The sequence below is a fragment of the Cervus canadensis genome, chromosome 6, assembly GCF_019320065.1.
Source record: "Cervus canadensis isolate Bull #8, Minnesota chromosome 6, ASM1932006v1, whole genome shotgun sequence".
Classification (NCBI taxonomy): Eukaryota; Metazoa; Chordata; class Mammalia; order Artiodactyla; family Cervidae; genus Cervus; species Cervus canadensis.
The window spans coordinates 49,258,200-49,276,636 of record NC_057391.1 but is presented as its reverse complement, the minus strand read 5'-3'; the positions used below and the strand labels follow the sequence as shown (position 1 = coordinate 49,276,636).

Sequence of the window (18,437 nt, the reverse complement as noted above, 5' to 3'; positions counted from 1 at the left end):
TCAGATTTTAGATATTCAGCTAGATCTTGTAAAATTTTTATTGCTTAATACAAAATATAGTTATTAAAACATAAGATAAATTAAGTGTAGTTTTCCTAAATATAATATCACATTTTAATTTTAAAATTATGATGATAGGGTAAGTTAGCCAAATAATTTTGTTTTGCTTTGCTATTTTGATAAGTTGATAAAAGAGTTTACTGGAGATGATTTCTCCTATTAGCATAAACTTTTCAAACATTGGAGGTTGAATCTTAACATTAAAGTGTTTAATGGTATTTAACATATTAAAACTTAAAGAGAACTGCTAGTAAAACCATCTTGACAAAAGTGCTAATGGAAGCCTAAACATAATGAAATATTGGTAATAATTTCTGTGTTAGAGCATGTTCGGAAATATTGATAAGCTTCTCTGTCTTCTTTCCAAATTAGATAAAGATATTCCCAAAATGTTTGAGAATTTGAGTTTTCATAGGCTTTGGAGTTTATGAGGCTTCTAGAATATTTCTTTCAAAATAGTGTATGTAATTTTAAACTGCTGGATAAGGAAAAGTGATTTCATCCTGTGTTGTTCAGTAGTAACCAGTAGCCACAATGACTATTTAAATTAAAATTTAAAATTCAGTTCCTCAGTTGTACTATCCACATCTCAAGTGTTCAATATTCAGATGTAACGAGTAGCTACTGTATTGTACAGACATAGATACATTACCATCTTTTCAGATGTGGAACATTTCCATCATCACTGAAACTTACTGAACAGTGCTTGTCTAAAGCTTTTCTCTCATTTTCTGTGGAAGGGTATCTTCATTAACATATATAGCTAGCTATTCTCACATTCTAAAGAAAATTCCCAATTCGTCTCCTCATCACTTAAAACATTTGAAGATACCAGCTACCACATAGGTTTTGGATCTATTTTTAAACGCATAGGAAATGGCATCATCTTTTAACTCATCACTGGATGTGACAAGATAAAAAGAAAAACTGTCTTTTTAGCAAAAACTTCTACTCTTTTGCATCTTTTCTGAGTAACTATAAGAAAATGATGCCTTTCTGCCTTGCAGTGATGTTTCTAATATTAATTACAAGAAGAATGCTCTGAAGTAAGAACACAGTACACAACTCCAGCCTCTAAAGCTAAATAGAGAGTGCACTGCCCTGAATTGGGATGATCCATATGACTAAACTGAATCATCCAAATAGGAAAAAAGGAATGTTTTTGCTAACTTGACTCCAATTGGTTGTTTGAGCTAAGACATTCCAAGGATAATTGTGTAATCATTGTATACGGTAATGTAAATATTCATGCTTGAAGTACTCTGTCACTCTTAAAAAGTAAATTTGGGTTGATGGAATGAGGACAGTAAAGATATTACCGTGAATTTATTCTTTTCAACCAGTCTTTAACAATGAAAGGGAGATATCTTGTTAGATTTTCAGTTACATTCAATTCCGGATAAATGTTATGGTTCTATTCACTCAAGACTCAAAAATTTCTCTCATTGCCATTCCTAAGGGATAAAATATGTAAGTACCTGAGAAAGAAAGACATTCCCATGATAGCACCTTTGAGCCTGACATTCTGCAATGGAGACTAGAATTTTAAAGAAAATTTCCAATGACCACATTTCAATAGAACATCTAAAATTACTTAATTATGCTTTTCCTATTTCTCTTTAAAATAGTGTGACTCCTGGTAGATTTTTTAATCAGCTTAAGCACACATTTCTTTTTCTTAATTTTAAGATTGTTTGTTGTGATACAAAATCATACTTAAGATTTAAATGTATGATTAGATCATTAACTAGAAAAAAACTGGCATCTGTGTGCAGGTGATCAGATGACATAAGCAGTCTGGTTTTCATTTGCGGCCAGTACTGATTGTAACTGAAAGAGACTTGCTCTTTTTGTGGAATTGGCTGACTATTTCCCTACATCTGGAGTTAATAAAGTCTTTAAGACCACATCAGTTGTGCTTTGCCGCCAGAACTCTTTGATCTGAAAAATCGAAACTGGCACAACTGCTGCTTCATAACATTGCATCTATGTTTCTGCAAGCCACAGTTAGGATACCAAAAGTAAAGTTTTTTGGCCTGTGTTAGAAATGCTGTTAGATGGGCCTCTTTTAGAACCATGATTTTCAAAACATCTTTATTATGATAAAAACTTTGAATTTATGTTAGTAAATAAATGATAAGCTTATAGTATTTTTAGAGTCTTTACCATTTTCACTTATAAGATCTATTCTTTAAAAGCCCGTTTACTTTTTGGAAGTCTATAAAAACTAACATTAAAAACTTAGCAACTGAACAACAATAACAATATTAAAAAAAACTTTGACTCCAAAATGAGCCCTGTGTTCCCAATACAGCTTCAAAAGTTTTGTGTGTGAGTAGGCAAGCCTCTTCTGCGTTGTGTGGTTTATCTTGGTTTTTTTGCTTTCCATGATAGTTACCAATAACTATTATCTCATCAGCATATTCTCCTTTATTTACAGCGATTTGTAAATCAGTAAAGTCAGGTTTATCCCTTTCTTTGCTTTTATAATTGCATACATTTAAGATTTTTTGAAGTCTAAGTTTACCTTTATGAATACAGTGAATTAAATAAGAATAAAGATAAATATATATTGAGAGATTATATGTAAATTTAAACTGACAAACTGAATAGATTTTTTTTGTGAAATGACACATCAAAACTGGAGTTTTTCATGGTTATCATTATGAGATTTACATACTGTTTTAACCTATAGCCTAGATATAATTAGAAAATTTTATATTTTATACTTTCATGTCAGTGATGATATACATAGTAGATAAGCATTTATGAAAAAGCATGTTCTAACTCTATCTTCTAAATTTTACTCTCATTTGTATTTTCTTTCTATATCTGTGGATATACTCTTATCTTTGTTATTTGTGGTTTCAGCCTAGTTTGGGAAAATCCATAGGTAAAGGAGACAGAGGACATCTAGCTAAAGCTAAATTTAGATGCTGAAACTGGATTAAAAGAAAAAAGTACAAAATTCCTTTCCTGATAACATGCCTGTCAGCATACCTCATACGTTGCAAATACATTTGTATATACCCAATTCTTTCTTCCTAACTCTGTCTTTACATAATAGCTCTTTATGTAGTAGCACATCAAGCATAGAAAAATGTTTAATATGTGTAATGTATAATCTCCTATCTAGAATCCTTTATGGGTAATTCTTAGGAATATATCTTATCCCCAACTTCTCAGGTACCACAGATGTGTGTTTTTCCCTCTGGGATATAAGAAGAGGGAAACTAACCTGAAGGCCAGTTCATTAAAAAGACACACCTGCGCTAGTAATAGCATGGCCAGCAAGAAGACTAACAATGAACTTTTCAACCTTTCATTTAGGGTGAACTGTGCATGTAAGGGTGATACTGGACAAAAACTGCAAGAAATAGTCGTTTAGTACTGAACAGGGACAATATGTAGCAGTATAACTACGCCTCTAAGAATTAGAAAGATGATATTATTAGCTAATACTCAGCAAGTGCTTACCTGCTAAACATTTTAGAGCTTTCTGAGTCCCTTAGCTATCTTGAGGAATCCAGGCAGGGTTTTTTGTTTGTTTGTTTGTTTGTTTTTTTGGCCATACTGTGTGCTTATGGGAGTTTAATTCCCTGACCAGAGATCAGTCCTGGGCCTTCAGCAGTGAGTATGCAGAGTCCTAACCACTGGACTGCCAGGGATTCACTAAACGTTTTGTATGTGTTATCTCATCTGATCTTCCCATCAACCTAACCCTCAATGCAGGTACTGTTAGCACTGTCTTACAAATGAGGAAATGGAGTTTCAGATGGTTAGATAATTTGCCAGAAATCTTTGCAGTTAGTTAATGTCTCAGAGAAAGAATAAATGAATACAAATGAAATAAATGTGTATGCTTTTTTCACACATGCTCCCGTAATTTTACTGAGCTAATTGCTTTTTCCACATTAAGTGAACACTTTGAATTTTTATTTGGGAGTAAAAATTAAATAGATGTACCCTTATCAGACTAAACAAAAGAAATGTTTCATCCACTGCTCAAAATAGGACTCCTTTCCATTCTGGATTCCTGGTTCACTTTTACAGATCATCATCACCTTAAGTGTTACACATTTGTTCTTCTTGGTTTCAGTAGTCATCATAAGAATGGTTTGATCATGTTTTGATCATTATAGTTATTTGGCTGCCCATTTAGTTTTTCAGAGAAATGACAATGTTGGCCATTTGCCAATTCAAAATGTTTATACTTTGCTTATCTGAAGCAGAAGTTTACTAAAGGAAATTAATACTGCTCTGACAGATTAAATGAGATTTTTCTGAAAGCTGTGCCAGAGTTGAAAATTTACTAGAAATTAAAGAATTAAAACTGCTCAGACTTCAGCCAACCCTACTAAGTTCAGGAAGTTTCTGAACAATTATGTTGTGCTTTTCACAGTTAACTTTTAATAATAGTAAAGAATAACAACATTTAATCCAGCTCGTTTTGATTTTGATAAATCTTGTAGCAGTGGAAAAAATGAATTTTATGAACCCAAATTTTATTTCATGCTATATTCAAAAGACTTTTGTTTCCACTAGGTTTGAATCATGAGCCTATATGAATTTATGTTTTGTAAGCAGAGTCAACATTTGAGACTTTATTCAGTCACTTGGTATAATTGTTACACATAGATTCATTCCAGGGGTATTTAGAATGGCTTTTTCCTCTAGTGACCAGCTAAAAACAAACATGTAGATAGTATCCAAGTTAGACATTATTTATGAGGATTCAAGCAGTTTCTTTGGATTTGTCGTAGGTCTTTTTAGATATCAGGTAGGCCTTTTTAGGCCCTTCAGGAAGTGTAGCACTCATTTTACATAAGTGGTGTGAGAGTAATTTACATTTTAATTAAATTTCCTGTTTAATTTTAAGGTATATGCACCATCCCCAAATTCAGATGACTTCAACCGTGAATCTCCTAGTTATCCATCTCCCAAGCCACCGACCAGTATGTTTGCTAGCACTTTCTTCATGCAAGGTAAGTACTACCAACTAGTTGTCAAATACTACAACGGCTATCTATTATATATTAGCTAATATTTTTAAGTTGTGAAGAAAGAGAATATCTATATAGAAGTTCAGACATTTTTATATAGATATGTTTGGCTGAAGCAAGTTAAAATTTAATTTTTAAGTTTTCTATTGCTAATTATTGATGAGTGCAATGTAGTTGAATTATTCAGCAAAGCATTGGCATGCTTATCTAGTATTAATTGAATTTAAAAAGGACTTCAGTTGAAAAAAGTGAGTAGAGCTGCTCTTTCTCATTTTAGGATTTTTAAATGTATAAAAGCTATTAACAATTTTAGTTTCTTGTTTAAATGACAGATTCATAACACTCATAGAATTATCAGTGCAAATAAAAAGGTGAATATCATAGAACAGAATTAAGACTTTTAAGAGAGAAAAAGTGTTGTACTTCTTTTAGTTCATGTCTAGCAAATCATTTTTATTAGATCTTCTGTGATTTTAGACTATAGAGAGCAATAAATTGCTACATAAATGGTTCCTTGACTTTATATTGGTGAGTGAAGTCACTGCCAGCACACTTCATTTGAAGGCTGACTATAATAGAGTCATTATCAATCACTTAGGTTGTCTATAAGAGAAACTTCTTTATTCTAATTTGAGAATGTTTGATAAAATATACGTTGCTTGTTATAGATGAAGAACATTTTGGTATATTTATGGATATACCATTTAAGCAAATGTTTAATCTAGCTTCTCCCCAGATTTTGGACTTGTATTACCCTCCCTGATACGAAGTCAGATCTTACGAGGATTTTTATAATGACCTGCCTACTACAGTTTAGATTTCTCCCCCACTCCCCAACTATAAAGCTTTATTCCTTCATTTAAAATAGTAGCTGTACAGTTTGGAGGAAAGAAAACTATATGGAAGACTAGATTGAAAAGAGGAGGAAAGACATATGTAGAGAGTACCCTTTGAATTTTTTTGTATCATCAAAATAAAAGAAAAAAATTTTGGCTAAGGAAAGTTCTATATTTCTCTTTTTTGTCTTAGATGGGACCCACAATTCTTCTGACCTTTGGAGTTCATCAAATGGGATGAGCCAGCCTGGTTTTGGTGGAATTCTGGGGACCTCCACTTCCCACATGTCTCAATCCAGTAGTTATGGCAGCCTTCATTCACATGACCGCTTGGTAGGCCGTAACACATGACTAGGGTGCAGCAACACTTTGTCCTTACTTGTCTTTCTTTTTGGATTACAAGTGTAAGATCTGATTCTGCCAAGACTTCGGAATGTTGAAATACTTCTAGGCTTACTTCATGCCTTTTGAAAGAAGTAAATGAGTTCTTCAGTTGCTAATTTATGTTGTTCTTTATAAGCTATTATAGTAGTTGCCCAGTTATATGTGCTTATTATTGAGAAAATGTATTTAATAGATCATATCTCTTTTCCTCTTTCTTTAGAGTTATCCTCCACACTCAGTTTCACCAACAGACATAAACACAAGTCTTCCACCAATGTCCAGCTTCCACCGCGCCAGTACCAGCAGTTCACCTTACGTTGCTGCCTCACACACTCCTCCCATCAATGGATCAGATAGCATTCTAGGTGAGCTCTTTTGGGTTGGCAAAACTCCTTAAAACTGAACTTGGGCATTTTTAGTGAATCCCATTTTTTTTTATATATGTGTGTGTGTGTATATATATATATATATACACACACACTTGTTCTTTTCATGTTTTTTCCCAACTTTATCAAGATACATCATTGACATATAACACTGTGTAAGTTTAAGGTGTACAGTGTAATGATTTGACTTACAAACATCTTGAAATGATTATCACAATAAGTTTAGTGAGCATTCATCGTCTTATATAGATATAAAATAAAAGCCATTAAAAAAATTTTTTTTTCTTTGTGATGATAATTCAGGATTTACTCTCAACAGCTTTCCTATATAACAAACAACGGTGTTAGTTATAGTCATCACATTGTGTATTACATCCCCAGTACTTACTTAAAACTGGAAATTTGTACCTTTTCACTCAACATGTTTTTTAGTATTGAGCTTAAGTGTGAAAGAAAGGAAGAAAAGAACGTTTCTGATTTTCATTAATGCAGAAACTGGTAAGGAATCCGTCTTTCCTTTAGTTTACTATTTGCTGGTTTATTGTGACAGATGTGCAGTGGAGAACACCATTGAAAAAATGGCAAAGTGCTAAAAAGCATGCCTGCTCACTTGCTAAACTTCTTGATTTGTTTTCCTATTTGAAATACTCAGGAACCAGAGGAAATGCTGCTGGAAGCTCACAGACAGGTGATGCACTTGGAAAAGCTTTGGCATCTGTGAGTATTGATTTTACGTATTTTGCTGAATGATTTCTACACTGCTGAATTGCAGTGATTTGATTTTGTGGGCAGTGTGTGGCATAGTTAAAGGGGATAGTTATAACAGGACCATTTCATTACTCATTTAGAGCTATTCTTAGTTTGTATTGATTTGTACTGCCCTTATAATAACTGATGGGAACACCTCCCACCTGATTCCCACAAGAACTGTCCTTCTAATTTCAATTTAAATATCTGTTTTGTCTTAATGGAACAGATGTAGGGAAAATTTTAAAAACTCAGTCATAAAAAAAATAATAATAAAAAATAAATAAATAAATAAAAACTCAGTCATTTTAAAGCCTAAAGGACGGATTACTGAGATTAATTGTTAAATCTGTTTATTAGTTTTAAACATATACTTTGTGAGTTGCACGTTAAAATAAGCCAAGTGGAGCCAAGAAACGTAGCTGTTATTCTTCTGATCCAGAGAAGGAAGTGCTTTTATAAGGATTTTTTCCTAAGATGGAAGGTATTTTAATATTTTTTAAAAGGAAAAAATAATCTTCTGCTGATTCATTCAAGGCATAGGAGATGCGCGCCTTTCCTAAAAGCAAAAAAACAGATTGACTGAGGAGCCCATGCTTAAATGAGTAAAACTGATTTGAAGGAACCCCATAATATTTTCCTCAGTGACTAGTTTACATCACAACCAGAATGTTAATAACAAAGCAGTGATTTGCTTTAATAAAGGCAGTGATTGGTTTTAATGTCTGATCCTTAAAACATTAAACTGAAATCTATCCTTTTGGGAGAATGTTTACTAGTAATCCATAAAGATTCCAAATCTTAAGTTTTTAAGAGGCATTTCTGCTTTGTATTTTCTAAAGTTTCTCCTTAGGCGTTTTCTTCGTTTTTCCTCCTGAGTGATATGGCTCTCAGATTTCTCAGAGTTGTCTTACTTATGTTCTGCTATGAAATGCAGTTAACTCTGTCAAACATATTTGCTGCTGTTCATAGGGAACCTAATGTGTGGATAGTAGGAAGCAGCTGTTGAACATTTAAGGAGATAAACCTCTTTGTATATGGTTTTATGTAAATATTCTCTGTCCACAGCACTACAGGTTTTTCTTGAGAAATGAAGCCAGGTCAGATTCATCTCCCACGTAGTGGTGGCCCACGTAAAATAGAGCTCAGTAAATGTTCACTGAATTCAGTCTTGCATCATATGACAAAAACGATGTTAATAACAAAACCCACAAAAATATCATCTGTAATTTGTTTGTTTACTAGGTGCTCGGCACTATACTAAGCATTTTCATGCTTCATTTCATTTAATCCTCAAGAAAGCCCTGTGAGGTTGGCATTACTATTCCCATGTTACAGATGAGGAACTAAGGTTTAAAAGGTTAAGTAACTTTGGCTCAGAAAGATTAAATAACCTGCTCTGGGGATCACCAAGCTAGGACGCGTAAGGCCTAGTATTAGATTAGATCTGCTCTGACTAGCTTCACTTACTCTGTACTTCCAGAAAGACCAGTGCTACAGTGACTGTTATTTTATAAGGTGTTGATGAAGGTTAAAGGAAGTTGTCTCCCTTTTTCTGAACTTACCCCACATGGTGAAACTACCTACTTTGAAAGAAAATTATTCTGTAATATTAAATGAGTGCCTCTCGGGTATTTTATTTACTTGCTGATTTCTTCCTCTGATTTGTAAGAATTCAGTAGCAAATATTTCACGTGTAGAAAGACAAATAACATCTGAACTTTTAATATTAGGCAACTTTAAAAAAAATATAACCTATATTTCAGGGGCTTTTTTCTCAAAATTCTTTTGTTCACTTTATTCAAGGAAAACTTCTTTAAAGGATCCTTGGCAGATAGGCAGGCAGGAATTTGTGATGTTCTCAGTGGTGATCCTTCAAGCTTCTTTTCAGTTACCCTTGAAGTCCTTAACTATTCTCCCATATTATAACCAATATACTAGCTGAACCAGTTGGCATTTGGAAAAGAAAATCTAAATTCAGTGTAAGTGGAAGCTAGGGAAGAATGTTTAATCTAGTTAGTGGGTGGGCTTTGGTTGTCATGGAAACTCAGCTCTGTCATCCTGTGTTGTTACTAGGCAGGAGCAGCCAGGTCATTCCATAAATCATTTCTGTCATAGCTGATGGTGATGCATTCCATCTGCTCCATCACTGCATGCCATAGTCTGCACACTTCAAATCCTTTCCTTCAATCCATCTCCTGCCCTACTCCACACCAGACACCTCCCCCCAACATATTCTTTCCCTAACTTCCATTGCAAACTCATATTCACTTTAGTGCTGTCAAAATGTCCTGAAAAACAAAAGCATTACATTAGGGATAGGAAGGATTAAAAGAGATGAGGAGAAGGAATTTTATGAGAATTACAGTTGAGAGTCTGACATTCATATCAGAATTTTTGATGTTAGGTATTACAGATCTTTGGAAATGGTGACCATGAGTATTTGAAATTTGCAGTTCTTTAGAATGTGATGTTTTAAATACAGCATCCAGGTTTAGATGGAGAAATGCTATGCTATTGTCATTAGTAGTTATTTCTAGCTCCCTGAATGTCTGATATATGTCTTAGATGGTCTTTCATGTGTGAAACATCAGAGGGTACAACCTTTGTTCTTCAGTTTAGGTATTAAAGAGCACACAGAATACTGTGTGATTAAACATGGAAGGCCAGATAATACATTTGCAAAGATTCCTTTATTTTAGGTTTAAGCCTGGATAATTGTGGTCTTAATCTCAGGATAGCTAGAAAGAGAATTGTACATGAAAGTATTTACACAAAGTTCCCAAAGCCCTATGGATTATGCATTAGTTTAGATAATAAACTAGGGTAGATAGAAGGGAAGGAAAATCTGGATATTCGTGCCATTTCAGTGTTTCCCTGAACGTTTGCCAGACAATAACCCTTTAAGATTGTGCCCATGGAGAGTTATATAGAGGAAGAAACATCTGGTTTATTTCAGTGCCTAATACCATATCAAAACACTTGGTCTTTAATTTAGAGGAGATCAAACAAGAGGACTGTTTAACTTTGTTGATTATATCAGACTTCTCTGTGATAATTTATGTTTTGATTTCTACCTCAGAGCAAAGGAAAGAGAGAGAGAGAGAAACGAGATAGAGAGTGTGTATGTATGTGTGGGTGTATTTTAATCTGGATAGTTAAATGGTCAGTAGTCTCTAACAAAAGAAAAGAAAATTCAGGGAAGTTGACGTTTAAAAGTTATTCATGAAATAAGTTTCTTTGTTCCTTAGACTCAATAACATTAGCATAATAAAGATTAACTGAAATGTGCACTGTAGTGTTTAAAAAATTGGGCTCACAGTTCCAGGGTTGGCCTTGGGAGCACTCCATTGTTTCTTTTTTGTCTGGGGCCCTTTTCATTAGCCTCTGGCTTATTGGCACCCTGCTGATTGGAATAGACCATGACTGATAGGAGGAGGAGCCTCATTTGTTGCAGTAAAATGAGGCATATTACCGTTTAAGCCTGGCAGAAGGTATTGGGAGTTATTCATCATTGGTCATTTAACAGTATGAGGACCATGGACTGCATGCGGAATGAGTTCTTATTTGTGTTTATGCTCCAGATTCTAAATCACTCCCATCCCCGTTTTTTAAGTGAACTGACTTTTTTCTTCTTTCTTTTTTTTTCCTTTGAAACATCTATGTAGGAGTTCTTCAAGGTCAGAAAGTACAAAAAGTAATGTATTCCTGATTTAGAATGCTCTTCATCAAGTAAAGCCTATGTTTAGAATTTCTTAAAAGTAGCACGACAGTTTCTATGGAATCTGTATAGTCTGTATGTGATATGGTAATAGAATAAATATACAGAGGTGAAATTTAATGAAATCATCTCTGATCTACCAAGTTTGTGTTATTCTGCTATTTTAATATTGTTGCTCCCCCTTCCATGTACACATTCCTTTTATGAAAGTAAAAGGGACAAGAAAAAGTCCTGTAATTTTCCAGGTTCTCTGTCAGTTCAGGAAAAGTATTAATAATAATCGTCTGTCATCACTTTAATTTAGGGCAAAGTAGAACCAGGGAGTGTGATGAGTGAGTGGAGAAAATGGCTTTTATTATACAAATGGAGAAGGTGTTTTTAATAAAAATACCAGAAATTATATGTTGATAATGTTTTTGGTCCCACTTCTGTTTTCACAGTGATTTTTGTAAAAGCTCACACCCATTTTATATGTAATATCATTTTGTTTAGTCATTGCAAGATGGTGATAAATGACTCTAAAATATAAACTTCCTTCTTTGAAGAAACCAGTTCTTCACATGCTTAGGGATTATTTAGCTGTAATAGCAGAGTTATCAGGGGAAATAAGGCTTAATAGTCTGTCTATACCCTCAAAAGCCCATACCTGCCTAATGATGTGGTATGGACAGCTTAGTACATCAACACTAGTTCTCCAAAATATTGGAACCTTACTGTATTGTTGTTCTCAAAACTTATACCATAAAACTGGTATGTAAGCGAATTCATCTTTGTAATAGTACTTGTTTCTCCTCTTAGGTATTCCTGTTACTGAACCCCACTATATAAATGCTGAGATAAATACTACTGTTTACTGAATCCTGCTTTTTATCAAAAAATATTGTAGCAAATTTCAAGTGTGATTTAATCACTCAAGTTTTTGGGTTTTTGTGTTTTTTTTTTAATGTTGAGCACCTACTTGTGCAAGATAGTGACAGACAGTGATGGATTCAGTGTTGAACAGTGTAAGGTCCCTGCCTTCAAAGACCTTGTAGTTGAGGAGAGAGATACAAAAATGGTAATATAAAGCATATTGTGAAGCAAAAGACCAAAGAGAGGTAACAGATTGCTTCCCTGGTAGCTCAGTGGTGAAGAATCTACCTGCAATTCAGGAGACACCAGTTCGATCCCTGGGTCAGGAAGATCCCCTGGAGAAGGAAATGGCAATCCACTCCAGCATTCTGACCTGGGAAATCCAATGGACAGAGGAACCTAGTGGGCTGCAGTCCATGGGATCGCCAAAGAGTTGTATAGGACTTAGTGACTAAAACAAGAACAAGAAGTTACTCTAAGATTATAAGGGAGGTAAAAGTGAGTGTAAATGGAAACATTATAGTTCAGTTGGGCCCTTGACATGTTTTAGAATCCATCAGAGAAAAGTTAAGAAACAGGCCTTTTGAAAGGAAAAACTGTGTTCAAAAAATGAAAAAAAATACTTTGTATATAATGCTTTATGTAAATTATAAGGTAGAAAGGCTTTTTTGTAAGCAGATTATGGAATACGATGAATGTCATTCTGTTTTATGTAGTCGGCAACAGGAATTGCTATATGGGACTTGTTCAAAACTGGTTGAGGACAATAGCTCAGTGAATTATGTATGGGTTGGAAAGAGAATATAAAGACTTAAATAGTTCAGCCACTTCTTTTACTAGAGCTACAAGTTCTAGTAAAAGTTTAAAGTAGTGTCACAGTGATGAGAATGTTTATGCCTATCCCAAAAACATTACAGAGAGTTGTGGGCATCGGTGTCTGTGGTGTGAAGGGCAGAGGGGCAGGAGAAAGGAGAGGGTTGTGAGAGTGGTTTTGGTGACCGTGAGAATGCTGGTGCTGACTGAGATAGAGAAAACACAAGAATAGAGATGGAAAGTTGGGGAAGCTTGCATCAGTGATGCAAAGTTTGCATTTGGACATACTGAGCTTGAGCTGAAAGAAAGATATTCCCAGATGGAGGTGTATAGCAGCTAGAATAGAGGTGTTCACTTTGGAGGCATTCACAGAGATGTCATAGTTGATGCTTTATAAAGAATGGTATTAAAAAAAAGAATGGTATTACCAAGAGATAAAACACAGGTAAATAGAAAAGGAAATAGCCTGGAGTGCTCAGAAAACATGCATTAAGTGAACTGCAAGAGTAAAAGAAAGAAGGACCCTAGGTAAATACATCCAGGGGTTTAAAAGAGGTACTCAATTGGCAACTTCTTAAGTTCATTCATTCTTTTAGCAAGTGTTTGCTTACCAGCACCATTGTAGAATCGGAAGCTAATGCAGAAGGCTGTGTAATTCACATTTGTCTGAATAAGATAGAGAAGTCCTTACTCTCTGGAACATACATTTTATTAGGGAAAAGTGTAAAAGAGACAGATGATAAACAAGAAAACAAGTTTAGACAATTAGGGATTGATGTAAGCAGTGTGACGAAAACAAAGCAGGGAGGTATGACACAGAGGGAATGCTATTTCTCCAGTGCTTTCATGCAATTAATTCATATAGACAAGGAAATTGAAAGTCAGCAAGTAGGTCTAGTTTATGATAGTCAGAGTTTTGCATGGAACTGGAACTTCTCTCACTCCTCACCCACCTACCATTAGTGCTATCAATCCTTCCCTCCCTTACCAATATTATAGTCAAGACATATTTCATAGTAGTCAGCATCAGTTGTTCATAAAAGTTATAATTATATGCATCTTAAACACGGGAAATAATGATTTACAAAAATAAAGGGATATGTTGAGATGTTTTTGTTGGAGTTTGGTAACCTCACCTAATTTACTTACGGTTGCAATAAATCACTGTATGTATTAGGAACCAAAGTATAACCTTTTAGTTAATTTTCACATGTGTGAAAAGTAGCAACTTTTAAAAGGTGACAACTTTGACAGCTGAAAACCAACAACACTGATCTTATAGCATACCACTTCCTTACTACTAAGTCTTCCTACGAAGTCTTTTGATGTCTTCTTGATAACTGTGTTTTTCTAAAATGACTTTGCAACCTGAGAATTCCCTGGCAGTCCAGTTGTTAGAACTCGGCACTTCCACTCCTGGGGCCTTGGGTTCAACCCCTGGTCAGGGAACTGAGATCCTGCAAGCTGCATGGTGTGACCAAAAAATAAAACTACTTTCCAACCTGTATATATGACTTCTAGATCTGGGTCTTCAGAAAGAGTTGGTGTGTAAAGAGATTTCCAATTGCAATTTAATAACATCAAGCAAATTGATAGAGAAATATTCATTTCTAATCACTGCTTAACAATTTAATTAGTGCCACCTTTAAAAAAAAAATAAATGAAAGCTGTTACTGTTCAATGATTGTGACCCGTGGAATTTTGTTTTACATGAGCCTTTCACAGTATCTGGCTTTTTCAACATATTACACTGTCTTTAAAACCAGTGCTGAGACCTCTTATATGCTGTAATTTGGGCATCTTTAAATTTATTAGAGCTCTCAACTTATTCAGAGCAAGATTATTTCTATTGGATGACACTTTGCACCCACAAGTAGTTTTCCTTTTTAAAATATTTGACCACAAATTCTCCAAAGAAGTTGATTTATCTCCCCTAAGTGCTGAGATATGAAGATGATTTATGATACCTGTTATAGTAATGGGACTGTCCTAGAGAAGAGCTCTTGGGAATTGTTGGTGTGTGGATTAGGGAGGCATTTTAAATGTTTATGGCTAGTTATGTAGCTTGAATGAATTTCTGTTACTATTTTTTTTTTCAGCAATGTGAAATAAAGTATTGCAACAAAACCTTTAGCCAAAGTACAAAAATGTATGCATCCCTATATGTTAAACTCTTAGGTGGTAAAGTCTATAAATTACTTAGGGAACATTTTTTGAAGAACTTCCAGCGTTTTTTCACTTTCATCAAAGGTGACAAAATATCCTTTAAAAGCAAGCTTAATTTTTTTTTTTTTTTTTTTTTTTACAATACACATCATTAGGAGCTAAATTTAGCAAAAATGTTAACCAAACAGAACTTTTTAAAAGAAATAAGGGGTAACTTCTAAAAAATCATTTTCTTTGGCCTTTGAAACTATTTTCAAGGACTATTCTCTTCAAAAAAAATAAGTTTCCTAAGATTATTTTGGGGGCTTCCCTGGTGGCTCAGTAGTAAAAAATTCGCCTGTCAGTGCAGAAGACACAGGTTTGATCCCTGGGTCGGGAAGATCCCCTGGAGAAGGAAATGGCAACCCACTCCAGTGTTCTTGCCTAGAGAATCCAATGGACAAAGGAGCCCGGAGGGCTACAATCCATGGGTTCATGAAAGAGTCAGATACTACTTACTGACTAAACAGCAACAACAAAGATTATTTCTAATACATAAAATTTATTTAGATAGTATATTCTAGAAAGATTGTTTATCAAACTTGTTGATTTTATATTTCTAGTCACTTCTTTTTTGTTCTAGCAGTTAGAAATTTAAATTATTTTCAACTAGGATAATAAAGAAGTTGCTATGATCTATTTATGCCTCTTGTATTAGAATATTTATGATACTCTTTAATCCTAGTTTTAAAACTGAGACTTCTATAGTTTTTATGTAATGGAGTAGTCCTAAAATTTATTAAATAGTTTCTCACTCATGAGTCTTAAGGGTGGCAGCTTAGACTACAAAAATATCTCCATGCCAGTGGATTTATATTTTTGCTTTTGTCACATGTTGATGTGTTTGTCTTTGTTTTCTGGTTAGATTTATTCTCCTGACCACACCAGCAGTAGTTTTCCATCAAATCCATCAACACCAGTTGGATCACCCTCACCTCTCACAGGTAAGCTTTTGTTTTATCTAACTACTTGATAACATATGTGAGGCTACTTGAAAATATTTGAAGTTTATTTTTCAATAAAATATAGTAAAGACTCACACACAAAAAAAATCATTTGTTTTGAGACAGCATGTAAACAGAGTCTTCTCCTGAGTTCATTTTGGAGAATGTTGAAATATTTGCTATTTGACTTATTTGTTCGTATCTCCTTTGGTTCTTAAAATAATTTGCAATAATTATTGCAACAGGATAAAAAATAAGGCTAGGCAATTGAGATGAAAGTAAAATATAGAGAAGGAGATAAATTTAAAAATTTGATAAGCTAGCATAGAAAATAAAATAATCTATTTAGACGTACATATGACTTCTTTCTTCCTTATTTTTAAGTCCACTGAGTTAGTATTTCCTATATATGTATATAAATTCTTGGGAATATTGGAGGTGTTTTTCTTTGTTGTTTTTTTTTTGCTGAAGGAAACAACTCGTGAATGTGGGTGAATATTGTTAGTAGAGTTAAATAAATGTTCAGTCTTGTGTTGTGTTTTCCTTTTTTTTTTAACAGCAGCTTTAACAATTTCCAGATAGTAACCTATAGTATAAATTTGTTGAGATACAATTGTTATTCATGTAAATAGGAATTTTTCAATTTATTAGAAATAAAATTACAGGGAAATGCTTGCATTTATTAAGCTATAAAACTTGAAATATATTTTCCTGAGCATTGTTTGGAGAAAAACCATGCTGAAGAAGAAATGTATTCATTCTAAGGAAAAGACATTAGACAACTGGGTAAAAATTGCCATTTTCCTCCAACAGTTGACCTCAGAAACAATTCTGTATTCCTGATCAGGTCACTAGTTCAGGCCATGTGGCATTGTTGTTGCTGTCAAGCCTTTTTGCATTGTTCAGGATTTCTGAAATTCAGGACTCATTGATATATCAGGGCTCTGGCTATCACCTGTGCGCTGTGATTTAGCCTTGTGACTCTGCTAAGAAGCATTCCAGTGTGGAAATGATGAACTGCTGGCAGCTGCTTTCAGCTATTAGTGGTTCTGCCACTTTCTCAGACACCGTGGCTTCAGCTGTCTAGTAAAAGTAGAACAGCTGTTCCCCGTATAGACAGGACTATGAAAGACCCATTGACTTAGAGTTGTTGTTTAACAGAGGGATGAAATTACAGGAACAATGATGTAACTTTAACCATATTCACCATCTTGGCAGAGTTTTACTGAAGTTATCAGTGTCATTTTTGCCACAGCCCATTCCACTTTTTCATCTCGGGTAGCTATGTTGGCCCTTACTGTATGCTCCTACTGCCTCTTCTCCTCTGCCCAGTAAGATAGCTATAGAGGTGTCCTTTAGTTTTCATGAACATTGGTTGGGAAGACAGGCAGCAGAGATGCTCAGCATCTGTGAAGGAATATCAGAAAAATGAGCAATCAGAGACTTAGACATTTTTCAAAAAATAATGGTCCAAAGTAAAATCTCACATTTCCTCCTTCATTTTTATTTGATGTTTAATAAATGGTATCCTTTTTCTGCCTTTAATTCAGCTGATAAATGAAAATCTGTGAACTGTTGGATTATGTAGTAAAGGTAATAATAGATTTCTTTTTCAACTCAGTTGTCATACTCAGAGAAAAATATTTTTATATATTCCTGTTGAAGTGGCAAATCAAAGACTGATTTTATACAGGTGCATCTTTGTCTCATCTCCTGTATCTAGTGTTTTCTTCTTATAACCACATATACACACATATCCCGGATTGATGGGGCAGACGTGGAAAGGGAGGAGGAAAAAGGGAAAGCACTGTGTAATAAAGTTTTCACAGTTGAAGGAAAAATGAGTAAGATAGAGCAAACCCGAGCTCCTGTATAATATGTGCAAATTATTCTGTACCTTGTGTTGCAGTGGCCCATTGTTGAGAGTAAAACATCCCACCCTGTTTGCTCTCTACACTGGGCTTGTTTCTTACGCTTGTTCATCAGTCCAACTCAACACAGACCATGTAAGAATAGTTACAGCACAGGCAGTTTCTAAGGCATTCATCATTCTTGTTTAAATCCTGCTCATGTTCAGTAGTAGTAATAATAGAAAATGCTTATGAGGAAAAAATGTCTAAGATTATTATAATATTTTAGTTAAGATACTTCAGGCTGAAAGAAAGACAAACTCTTGTCTGGAGTGGATTACACAGTAAGGAGATTTGGGATATCTTGTATAAAGCCCATAGCAGGGCAAGTTCCTGGACCAGTCTGGACTCCTGCTCTATTTCTTTGAAATTCTTTCTCAAGCTGGTGGCAAGATAGCAGTTAAAGGTACCACATGTAGACATAACCATGTCTCCTATAAGAAAAAGGACCATCTATTAAATGTCTTTTCAGAATCTTTTTCTGAAAGCCTCTTCAACAGGTTTTCTCTCATGATTCATTGATCAGGACTGGGCCTAACAGTTACTTAACAGAAATGAGACCACCATATTTGTCTT

The 18,437-nt window shown here is 34.5% G+C and overlaps 1 protein-coding gene across 11 annotated transcripts in view; it reads left to right on the top strand.

Moving 5' to 3' along the window:
- TCF12 (transcription factor 12) overlaps window positions 1-18,437 on the top strand; it is a 392,318-nt gene that overhangs the window by 337,459 nt on the left and 36,422 nt on the right. For all 11 annotated transcript variants that reach the window (XM_043471865.1, XM_043471864.1, XM_043471862.1 and 8 more), the window contains 5 exons: window positions 4,940-5,045; window positions 6,093-6,232; window positions 6,504-6,648; window positions 7,322-7,386; window positions 15,873-15,951. In XM_043471865.1, coding sequence (XP_043327800.1) covers window positions 4,940-5,045; window positions 6,093-6,232; window positions 6,504-6,648; window positions 7,322-7,386; window positions 15,873-15,951 — 535 coding nt within the window. The remainder of the gene's footprint in view (window positions 1-4,939; window positions 5,046-6,092; window positions 6,233-6,503; window positions 6,649-7,321; window positions 7,387-15,872; window positions 15,952-18,437) is intronic.